Source organism: Cetorhinus maximus, chromosome 10 (genome assembly GCF_964194155.1).
Source record: "Cetorhinus maximus chromosome 10, sCetMax3.hap1.1, whole genome shotgun sequence".
NCBI lineage: Eukaryota > Metazoa > Chordata > Chondrichthyes > Lamniformes > Cetorhinidae > Cetorhinus > Cetorhinus maximus.
Window position 1 is genome coordinate 16,174,946 of NC_135888.1, and position 12,130 is coordinate 16,187,075.

The 12,130-nt window shown below is 40.9% G+C and overlaps 2 protein-coding genes across 3 annotated transcripts in view; both read left to right on the forward strand.

The window, feature by feature from the left end:
• Nucleotides 1–7,502, forward strand: part of gpr107 (G protein-coupled receptor 107) — a 153,196-nt gene extending 145,694 nt beyond the window's left edge. Inside the window, exon 18 of one of the 2 annotated variants that reach the window (XM_078550049.1) lies at nucleotides 6,147–7,502. In XM_078550049.1, the coding sequence (XP_078406175.1) occupies nucleotides 6,147–6,207 (61 nt within the window). In that variant the 3' untranslated portion in view covers nucleotides 6,208–7,502. The remainder of the gene's footprint in view (nucleotides 1–6,146) is intronic. The other variant, XM_078550048.1, reaches the window with a different exon arrangement.
• Nucleotides 7,503–9,937: 2,435 nt separating this feature from the next.
• Nucleotides 9,938–12,130, forward strand: part of LOC144685485 (neuronal calcium sensor 1) — a 148,541-nt gene continuing 146,348 nt past the window's right edge. Inside the window, exon 1 of the mRNA XM_078550053.1 lies at nucleotides 9,938–10,044. The gene's annotated coding sequence lies outside the window, so the exon portion shown is untranslated. The remainder of the gene's footprint in view (nucleotides 10,045–12,130) is intronic.

The following is a 12,130-nucleotide window of genomic DNA, read 5'->3' on the forward strand; positions in this document are numbered from 1 at the left end:
TTTATAAGATTTCCACAGTGAATTTTACTATACTGATTGAAAAGCAGAATGGCTTTGTCGATCGCTGCGACTTTTCTAGAGGGGGGAAAATTTATCCCTGAGTGATTTGCAACAATTAACCAAGGCTAGGTTAATCACACTAGCAGAAAAGTTAGAATTAAAAGCAGAGGCTAAGAGAGCAGAAATGATTGAGGTAATAGATCAGCATCTGGGATTGGAAGAAGAAAAAGTTAATCCAGATAGCAATTCAGTTGAGTTAGCTAAAATTCAGTTGCAGATGAAGCAGCTTGAGATAGAAAAAGAAATGAAAAAGCTTGAAAAAGAGCAAAATAAATGGAAAGGGAAATGCGAAAGCTGGAGCTTGAACTCCAGAGAGAGAGGTTAGTAAAGGAAGAAAAATATAAGGAAAGGGAAAGAGAGTTTCAAAGAGAGAAAGAAATCATACAGCATGAACTGGCTAGAGAATAGCTTAGGGTACCGGGTGAAAGAGATCTAGTAGTTCGGATGAGAAATTGGGACCCATTCCGAGCTTTGATATAACAAAGAGTCTTTGCCTATTGCCTAAATTCACGGAAGACAGAATTGAGAGATATTTTATCATTTGAAAAGGTGGCTACAATGTTAAAGTGACCAAAGGATACATGGACTCTCATGTGAGGGAGCGAATGATACCGGAAGAATTTCAAAATAGCATCCCAATAGCTATTAGATCACGCCTGGAAAACCATAGGGTTTCTAAGGTATGGGAAGCAGCGGTTCCGCAGATGGGTATGACATATCGCCTAGGCTACTAAGATCTCCATTTTTAAGACCACAGGGAAGCTGGAGGAAGAAAAGAGTCTAGCTTTCTGGAGAAGGCAGAAGGTGTCCCAGTCTATAAAATTGATAGTGTAGAGGATAAAAGTGATGTAAATAAACCAGTATGTTTTTATTGCCATAAGACGGCATCTTGAAGCCCATTGTTGGAAGCTGAACAGTAAACTAGTGGCAGTAATAGGGACTCTTAAGGAGTCTTTAGAAAAGGCTGTACCTCAAAAGGAAATAGGTGTTAAAACCATAGCAATAGTACAAGTGAAATGTGTTCCCTCAGAACCTACTAGAAAAGGTGATATGGCTCAGGATAATCAAGGGAATTCTTCCTTGACTACTGCTAAAATGAGTCAGGCTGCTGGAGGTTTTAGAGGTTTTGTCTCAAAGGGAGAAATGTTTCCTTACTCCTCCAACAAAACAAGTGAGCAAATTAATATTTTGAGAGACACTGGGGCAGTTCTGTCATTGATGGTGACTGATGATACAATTTGTGTTCCAGTTGGTTTGATGAAGGAAAATGTATTAATGGAGGGTATTAATAGGATTTATGAACCTGTTCCCTTGTGTAAAGTTATTTTATGAAGTGCCTTAGTAAACAGAATTGTTACTGTAGCAGTTGTTCCTAGTTTACCTATCAAGGGGGTAGATTTTATATTGGGTAATGATTTGGCCAGTCTATGGCAACAACTGTGTAGTGGCAGGTGCTTGATCATGCTGATCTTGGCAAACTCCCAAAAATTACTGTGGCCAAACACAAATGGCTTATTGCTGATAACAAGCAATTGAAGGAAAATCTGATTCGTGTAGAGAACTGACTTTCTTGAGTTTGTTAATGAGAAATGAGAACCGGTGAGAACAGTTGAGTGTCGGTCACAGGAAGTTGAACACTTGAAGCAGGGCTTGAAATGTCTAGATGATAAACTGTAGAAGCAAATTAAATGAAAATAGATCTTCAAGTAAAACTTGATGAACTTCAAATATCAGAAGTCTCTATTAAGTATCGTGAAAAACATCTTGAACTGGAAAAGGAATTGCTGGTGCATCAGAACAGTTGGTTGAAGGCTGAATTAAAGACTGATCAACTGTTAGAACTTCACTGTGAAAAGAGCAATTAAATTCTTGAACTTTGGTGCAATCTGGAGAAAATGAAAGATGATATGTGTGGTATGGAAGAGCAAATCCAGACTTTAAACACAGCTGAGGAAAATTCTAAGAAAGACATTGAGAATGGAACAAGTGAATTGAAAGAGTCTAAGAAACAGTTAGTAACCATGGGAGAAAGATTCCAAAATGAACTGAATGCCCATGTGAAGTTGTATAAGGGTTCCGCAGATAACTCTGAAACAAAGGCAACTAAACTCACCAGAGTAGGTGCTAAGCTGAATGAAAAGATTCATAAACTCGGAAAAGAATTGGAAAATAAGAGAGTAAACAAGCACTTGGATAAAATTGTGAAAGAGATGGAGATGAAGGCTCAATTTTTCCCATCAATGGGAAGAATGTGCAAGTGTGTAGAAGGCTATGGCACATGTCTTGAATAAGCTAGAAAATGCCTTGAGCAAAGAGAGGAAAAGTCCCTCAGTGGAAGTTTATACATCTGGCATTGATCAAAACAATAAAAAGAGAAAGTCTATTATGGGGAAGTGATTGAAGGTGGTTATTTTGAAACCGGTTGTCAATCAGACATACATGGTTTCCATCGCAAACTTAAAGGACCTGTGGGAGACATGTTTCTGTTAACAGAGGAGAAGAGTTAAAAAAAACCTCATGTTCTTCTGTATTAAAGTTGACAAACCAATGCAAAAATCATTTGTATCATATAGTATGATTAACATGCACCAATTTTTGAAGAGGGGAAGACCACCAGAGTATTGGTTTGCAGTCACACCAAGGTTAAAAACCCTGGTACAAAATAGAAATACAAGCTGAGCAAAATGTTTCTAAACAAAACTTTAATGTATCTTCACCACCTTTGGTTGACCATGAAAAGATTATGGCCAAAAATCAAATAATTGTTGGTGTTCTATTCAGAGTTTAAAGAAAGGGTGTAGGTGAAAAGGCAAATTCTGAGTTATGATAATTCTATGATGTTTACATCCTGCTGACCCTACTTGTTACATGTACTGGCTTTTGTTTTGGTTAAATCTTTGTAACTTTATAATGAGATGTATAATTGTGGAACAAAATGAAAAGTTTACCTGTGTAGCATGCAATAAATATTTGTTAGAACTTTATGATAAGTACTTCTTGTGAAGCAATTGTAAAGCCATTGTAAAGAACCCTTCACTGTAGCGAAGCATTCTTTCTTCCAAGGGGAAAGGTGTTATGACAACAGTACTTACCTTGTTGAGGGCGGAGGTCGGGAACTTACAACACCCGACGGACCTCAGTGCTTTTGTACGTGTGCAGACGGGGAGCGAGCTGTAAATGTGCAGTTTTGCACTTTTTATGTCCTTTGTGCCCAGCGTGCCTGTGCAGGAAGAAAAATGGTGTGAAAACCTGGTCATGTGACCGGGAGCAGCGTATCATAGAAGACTAGTGTCCCAGGCATGGCAGAGGGGACAGGGAGAGATCAAAAAGGGAGAGGGGACAGGGAGAGGTTCCAAAAATAGAGTCCCAGAGAGGGGTCAGGGACAGGAAAAGGTCCCAATCCAGTTAAAAACAGAGGAGCAGAGAAATAGGCTCCAAACAGGGAAAGGGCTGTGGGGAGCAGACTTGAAGTGAAGAAGGCAGTCGAAGGTTGGTGACTCCGTGCTATGGGTTGTTGGGCAAAGGTACCCCTTTGGAACAGTAGTGTTCTGTTTGGCGCAGCCAAAGATCTGAAGTTGTGCTTGTGAGTTGGTGCTTGTGTGCAGACTCGGGAATTATGAGGAAAGGCTGGACAGGTTAGGCTTCTTTCTGCTGGAGTTTAGAAGAGTAAGAGGTGACTTGTTCCCTTGTGTAAGTCTAAGACTTGACAGGGTGACTGTGGAAATGATATTTCCTCTTGGGGGAGAATCTAGAACTCGGGGCCACTGTTTCAAAATAAAGGGTCACTCTTTTAGGACAGAGATAAGGAAAAGTATTTTTCTCTCAGAGGGTTGTGAGACTTTGGAATTCTCTTCATCAAAAGGTGGTTGAAGCAGAGTCCTTGAATATCTTTAAGGCAGAGGTAGATAGATTCTTGATAAGCATGGGGATGAAAGGTTATTAGGCAGGAATATGAGGTTAAAATCAGATCAGCCATGATCTTATTGAATGGCGGAGCAGACTCGAGCGGCCGAGTAGACTACTCCTGCTCCTTGTTCCTATGTCCATATGTATGAATCCAGGGAACAGAATCTTGGGAGCTTAGATTGAAACCCTGGGAGCTGGGCCATCATTGATGCCATCCGAGTTGGAGCGACATTTGGAGAGAATTCCCAGGTTAGATCTTCAAAGGTGAAGACTGGAATCCCTTGTGAGGGACATGGAGTTTCAGTGAGATTAGTTGACTCACAGTGTTCACTGACGTCTGGGTGGGTTGTTGAGAAACCCGTGGATTCTGTCTTGGTCGCATCTGTCATTTGTTGTAAAATGTGGTGTGTTCAACCACAGTTTGCTTTTTAATTCACATGTACCTCATATTGCCCCTGAATGTTAGGGTATACAATAGATATTGCAAATTGTTTTATCTTTCTGACCTTGTATAGTAAAGTTTGTTTTTGTTTGTTCAAAACCCGTGGAATCTTGTGGCTTTAGTCACTGAGCAGGTTGTCTTGAATCTCAAACTTTGTTTTCGTTAAACAAAATGTTATTGATCCCTAACCGGATCTTACCAAAAACTTAGAGGTCTGCTCCAGGATTACAAGTCATTGTGGTGAAGGCACTCCCAAGGTGACATTTTTATCATGTTTTGATACAATTGAGTGGCTGGTAGGCTATTTCGGAGGGCAGTTAAGAGTCAATCACTGTGAACTGTGTCTCAGCAAGTGTCAGTGCCTTTGGGAGAGGAGGATGGAGAATGGGAGGATAAAGTCAGCTTATTATTAATGCAGAGGAACAACATTTTATCCGAAGGTCACATTTATGACATCAGAACATCTTGGTGCAATTTTGCAAGGACACTGTGGATTACTTTATTATAGTCTCACTGACTAACCTTGCAATTAATTCCCACACATGATCTTTAGGAAACACAATGCATTTGTCAGCTGAATTAATGTGTGGACATTTAAACCTGTTCCTTCATAATAACCAGATAATGCACTTAATGCCTGAATGCGGAGTCTTCTGCTGTAATCGCTGCTACAATGAGATAGAAAAGCACCAGCTTTCAGTTGAAAGGAAATAAATTGTGAATGGAGCAACTTGCTTTTATAAGAAAATTGAGTCGAAAACAGTCCTTGTGTTTTCAATCGCTATAATATAAATGTTGGAGATTTAAGCCGTATTCTATTCTGGAATTCTTTTTCCTCTATCTCTCCTAAAGTTGCTGAGCCACAATTCTCTGAGTACATCCAAGTGATAATGTTGCTCATGAACATCTAAAGAGTGAATGTTAACCCAACATCAGTATATGTACATTGTCAGCAGAGGCGTGGGACACAAGACTATTTTCCCCCTCTCTCCAGCAGACCAGACATTGAATCTAGGAAGGCTGTGTCTGTCTGGCACAGTACTATAACAGGGTCAGCTCTTAATGAGCAAAGAAATAATTTCTCCTGAAAAATAAAACTAAATGGAGTACTGAGGAATTGCACAGATGATATTCAACTGCATAAAAAAATGTGAGGACGACTGAATTTGGAATCCCTGAAACTGCATTTGTAGTTATTTTTTGCCATTGCTGGCTGTATGTTGTAGCAGGCTATTCCCAGGCATTACACAATTATCACATAATAAATACAATGTTACACACAAGTCTTGTTTGCGTTTCAGTGTGAAGTGATAAAAAGGTTTTGGTGAGTTATGCAGCCAATCTGCAGCTTTGTTACATTGTGGGTAGAGCTATTCCCATTAATCAACAGCTCAGAGATAACAGATGGGACTGAGGCAAAGCTGGAAGATTGTGTTGGAAGTTAATTTTCAAATTTCCAAAATAATTTCACAATGTTGATGCTGGGAGTGTGGAAGGCATCATAAATTAAAGGAACAGGGCTGTTTTCTTGTAATTTTTCATGCGTTTCCCATAAACACATGTCAATAACTATGTTCACAGAACTTTGGTTGAGGGAGATCATTCACTAAAGAAAGAATCCAATTTACAAGATTCCACCTATTTTTACAGAGGATTCTGTTGCCGTCATCAAGACTGTTGACATTTCGAATTGCCATACCAGTCTCCTTTCTAACTTTGTTTTTATCCTGTACTGCAGGACTATAGAACTCCTTAACCTCTGCAGTCTGCCCTTCACCGTACAATCAACAGAATTTTAGAACCCAAGTTCTGTGTCACCTGACCTTTACTTATTGATTAACCTTGCCTTCTCTCCTGGAGTTTGCAACTGAGATGATGAGCTACAACTGTGAACTGAGGTTACCATTTTAAATGCATCACTCAGTCGGTAAAATTGGTTTTGAAACCTCTGCAGTCACCCCTTGCATTTCCTTTTTCTCAATTAAGGCATTTTGGTTAAAAAAAAGAGGAATACAGTGACTTCATTGGGAATTTAAGCATCACTGCATCATCTGGTGTAATGACTGCTTTGTCTTCTACTTTTGTATCAGTATCAGAGAAGCTCTGGTGTTGACGATTAGTCAGATAGACTACACAACAGTTTACAGTTCTTTTTTTCACATTCATAATTATTTCCATCTCTCCATGGTCAACATCCGCTGTCCAGATTTGCACATACAAATCCCTGTCACTTGGACAGGCTACCAAAGAACTGCTGGTAACAATGGGATTATACCCAGCAAGAGTCAGTGTTGTCAGGAGAAGAATGAAAACAAAAAATAGGGGAACAATTTCAAATAACAAAAAAGGTGGTATGGAAGGGGTAATAAAAGGCGATAGGAAGGGGTCTAATGGTGGTAACTTTAGAATGGTTGCTGAGTACAAACAGAGTTTTGTAAAGTGGAAAGACAGCTCTCAGAGGGATGCAGCTGTAATACAACATCTTGCTAGTCAAGTATAAAGGTTTTCTCAGGATAAGAATGTGCTTTTGCAGAACAGGTCTGGAAAGAGATTGGAAAATGTTTTTTTTCAGGGTTCATCCTGAGCAGCTCTGTAATGCAGGACTCTGTTCTACGGACAGTTGCCGGCAACCAAGATAAACATCAACTGCTGTTGGAGGTCCATGAACTTAGCGAAAGACGCTCTTTGGTCTACCTGAAACTTGTGGGTCTTTCAATGCAAAGAGCCATCGACGACATAATGTTTCAAACTAGCACATTCCAGGGTCCATGATTCCATGCTGAGCGGCAAACTAAAGCTTGGGGCAGCCACCACAAAAGCTCAATGGGGAAAGTCCACTGGCTAACGCACTCCCGCCATTGTATACTGGGTTGGGGGTGGGTGGTGGTAAAATCCCTTTGGCTGTATGCACCAGAGAATGTGTGACATGAAATACACAATGTAAACATAACTTGTAATGGCAAGTGTGGTGAGGTACCTCATGTACTGTATTAAAAATAACAATCTGTATTGCATTTTTTGTAATGTCAAATTTGAATTGTTATGTAACGTACCTTTACAAATTTTGTGTATAAAGTATATTTTTGGAAAAGAACACGATCACCAAGGCTGCTCACTTTAGACCTGCACACATTAAAGGCTTGATATTGTGCCAAGTTGTACCTTTTATGCCACACCAGCTCTTCATTGATAATTTTCAGCCATTCATTGGCTCCTTCTTGTAATTTGTGGATTAGTTTGTCTTCCATTTTTTTGTGTTCCTGAAACTAAACACATTTCACTCTGCCTCAAAGGTGGACCACTGCACTGACTGAGTACCAGCTGTTACAAATGCGTGTTATCATGCAACAGAATTGTGATGTCGCTCAGCCTGAACTAGAGCAACAACTGTAGCTTGTTACCATCCTTATTCGCAGAAGAATAAACGCATTAACCAAACATAGGAATGTATTCACTGCAAAAATGCGAAATAAGTTTGAGCATCCTCAACCATTTCCTTTTGAGCCTGCAGGCAAGAATTGTTCCTGATTTGGAAATCTCACTCAGAGGGAGCCACAGAAAATATTTAGTGGGGAATAGAAAGAACGTTGCACCGGTGAAGCAAGTGTATTCTGAGGTTGGAAATGAAGCATGTTTTCAGGCAGAATGGAGATCACAAGATAATTATAGATGACAATGTTTTTCTGGCAATCTCAATCCAGAAAAATTTTGTTTTTCTTCATTGCAGCATCTAATATTTTCTTCAAGGTTTCTAGAGTTTTTACTTCTGCTGTTCTATCCAGAAATCTATTCCATGTCTCAATCACTGTTGATGAGAAGGAGGTTCTGGTATTAGTTGTGCCTTTCACAGTTTAGTTTTAAGTCCTATTTTGTATTTAACCTTTCTCTGCCTTTAACTATCTAGTATATCTTTGCAAGCTCATCAGTAAGATGCTTTCCTTTATCAAAGGCTGCTTTTCTCAAAGACAACAGCTTGCATTTATATAGTGTTTTTAATATGGAAATACAATCCATGGCATTCACAAAGGTGTAAAGAAAAAATTGATAGCCTTTCCTCATAACATAGAATTAAAGCTCTATCAGTGTATGGCTGTTTACTCAACTGCTTCCCATGTTTGCATGTCTCCCTTGTTTCTTGGTGAGGAGAACTGGACACAGCACTTAATATGTGGTCTGACCAGAACACTGTACAACTTGATCATGATGTCCTCTGACTTACATCCTAAAGTGTGGCTTTGTAGTTTATTTTGTTGCTTGCTGCTCTGCATTGATTGGAAGGGTTTAGCTCACTAAAACTCCTAGTTTCCTTTTTTAACTTAATCCTCAGCTATTTTAACACAATTAAAAGGGGGAGATTTACCTTTCACCTGGCTATGTGCTATACTTGACCTGGGAGGGCTTGAGAGTAACACTGGATGCCTGAAATGGAAGCAAGTTTTAACATGCAGCATGAACCTTAATGGAACAAAAGCAACATATAAAACACATATCAACTCTTTCTCCAAAGTTATTAATTCTTGATAGGCGCATTGCTGCATACTGAAGAGGCACACCAGCTAATCAGAATTGCAAGAGGCCAGAGACAAAGGATGGCTTGGTTCAGCTGTGGCTCAGTGGGTAACATACTTGCTTTTGAGACAGAACGTTGTGGCTTCAAGTTCCACTCCAGAGACCGTGAGTGCAACAATCAAGGTTGATGCTTCAGTGTAGTATTGAGGGAGTGCTACACTTGTGGGAGGTGCTGTATTTTGGATGACATGATAAAGCTAGGACCTATCTGCCCTTAATGTACTTATTGCTCTGTGTCCTTACAGGTGGACCTTAAAGATTCCATGGTGCTATTTTGAAGAAGAGCAAGGGCAGTTATCCCTGGAGTTCTGGCTAATATTTATCCCTTAACCAACAGCACAAAAATCAGATTATCTGGTCATTATCATATTGCTGTTTGTGAGAGCCAGTTGTGTGCAAATTGGCTATTGCGTTTCCTGCATTACAACAGGACTGCACTTCATTGACGGCAAAGCATTTTTTATTCTTTCATGGGATCGGTGGCTAGGCCTGCATTCTTTGCCCATCCCTAATTGCACTGGAGAAGGTAGTGGTGAGCTGTCTTCTTGAATTGCTGCAGTTCATGAGGTGGTAGGTACACCAACAACACTCTTAGGAGGGGGGGGGGTGGGGGGTTCCAATATTTTGACCCAGTGACAGTGAAGGAATCGTGATATAATTTCAAGTCAGGATGGTGTGTGGCTTGGAAGGGAACTTGCAGGCAGCGTTGTTCCCATGCATCTGCGGCCCTTATCCTTCTAGGTGGTAGAAGTCACGGGCCCTTTGGGGGAGGGGTGTTCCGGTGGCCGTGAAAGGCGCAATATAAATGCAAGTCATTCTTGATTCTGCCAGCAGCAACAACAGAAGTTAATACACCTGAGTTTTTTTTGGGGGGGGGGGGGGGGGGGGGGGGAGGAGGAGAGAGAGAAGAGACACGTCCCGTGACGTCATGGTCCTGGAATGCGATGACGTCATACGCACGGTCCCGCCCCCTGACGCTAGGCGGATGCGCGCGCAGGAGCTGCGGTTGCTCTGGGAGAAGCGGCTCCGCTTCATTCAAACAGGCGGAGGGAGCGCCGGGCGGAGAGGTGAGCGGCTGGAGGGGAAAAATGAAGAAGGGGAAGGGAATATAGCGGGGCGGGGGTCAGTAGCGGATCCGGCCTCCGCCACGGAGCGGGAAAGCTGCATGAATGTTGATATTTAAAGTAGGTGCCCCCCCCCCCCCCCCCCATTCCCCTCCCGCAGTCCTGAGGAGGGGGTGAGGGGGAGACTCGGAGGCTTTGCGGTTGCTATGGAGGGAGGGAGGGAGGACTGGCCCTGATTTACACCTCCCCACCCCACCCTGCACACACACACAGAGGGAAAACCTCCTTTAAAGATGCAGTTTTTCTTTGTGAAAATCTTGGAAACTTTTTCTTTCCGGCAGCTCGCGCGAAGTCTTATCTCCCTCAGGTTCGGAAACAATTCTGTTGTGAGCGTGTGGTTTATTTATTTTCAATGCACCTTTTCCCCTCGACAACCCCCCCCCCCCCCCGCCCCAACACACACACGTAAAAATGGGAAGAGTGACGGGCCTAGCTTTGTTTCCAGTCTTCCCATTTGATGTCCTTTTTGTATTTGCCACGATTCAGTGCGTTCTGGTAGTTTTATTTATCTCTCCTTGATTCACGCTTCTTGACCCGCTGGGAGGCACGTAGTCCATAATCTTAATACACCGCATATCAGACACTGATTTAAATTGAAGGGGGACAAAAGTCGTCTCCTATTTCGACCCAAATGTTTGCTAGTTTGCAAATCTGTAGCTTGTTTAAGTTGTGGAAACCCTAGCTACGTTAGTTGGGGTGTGTGTGTGTGGGGTTGGGGGGGGGTTGGGGGGGGCTACTATGCCCTCATATATTTTGTGTATATAATTTCTTTTTTATCCCCTTTTATTTGTGGGGTGGACGGAGGTTTATATATATTCGTTAGACAAATGCAGTGGGTGTTGGGTAATGATTTCCAGAAGGCGTGGATGATCCGCAGTTCGGGATACGAACTTGCATCTGTTGCACTTTTCTTTCTTCGGATTAGATGCAACTGCATCTGTGTTTTTCCTTTTTCTCCCTTCTATTTAGAGATTAATTTCTCCCCCCCCCCCCCCCTCTCTCTCCTTTATGTATACATGTATGTGCGAAATCTGTTTTTTTTTTAAAATCTGCTTCTCAGGGTCTTTGCTTTTACTCGTCGCAAGGTCTGATTTTAAGCCTGCTGGTGTAATAGGGAGGAACATGTTGACATCTGTAGCGACAGGGTTTTCTCTTTGTCTGCACCGTCTATGCCACATAGTTGACAGCATCATAAGGCCGGAGTTAGATTGACGATCAGAGTGACAAATGTAAACGCTCATTTCTAGGAACGAGATATCTCAAATAGTTAAGATTTTTAACTAAAATAACACTCAAAAGTTTATTATACCAATATGTATAAGAAAAAAATTTCTTAAGAAAACATTTTGAACTCGAGCTTAAAATAAGCTATTAAAATCAATTAAATGTTTAATTGTGTTTAAAGTACAATATTATCTATACTGAAACTAAGCTCTCCTTTTGATTAACAGTTAATGGCTTAACTGTGATGGGAGTATGGTCTATTTCATTCACTGTAGCTGTATGGTCAGTACATAACAAGCAATCAATCAGTAGTGTTGCATATGAAATTTCCGAAATGTTGCTTTGGGAAGCTGCTGCAGTGAGTTAGAACTATTCACATATTCATACATGTTAGTGCAAGGGTTACTATAGTTGTAAAAACAACAATAGCATGTAAATACTGATTCTTGTAACTTTTATACTCCTGTGGAATACCAAGGGGTGTTTTTCTATGTTAAAGGTGTTATATGAATGCAAATTGTTTTGTTGAAGTAAGATGCTGCCTGACCTGAGTGTTTGCAACATTCTCTGTTTTTAGTTCAGTTTTCCAGCACTGGCAGTATTTTGCTTTTGTTTTGTGCTTTATTTCTTCCATACTTAATTAAGCTTCATTTAAGCAGTGATTTATGTTGAAATTTGCATATTTCTGCTCCATGCTATTTGGCCATGTATTTGAATTGAAGCAGTCAATTCCACCAACATCATCAAGGATGATATCAGATTTACCTGGAGAGCTCTTAGAGGGTGATGCATATTCCTAACATTA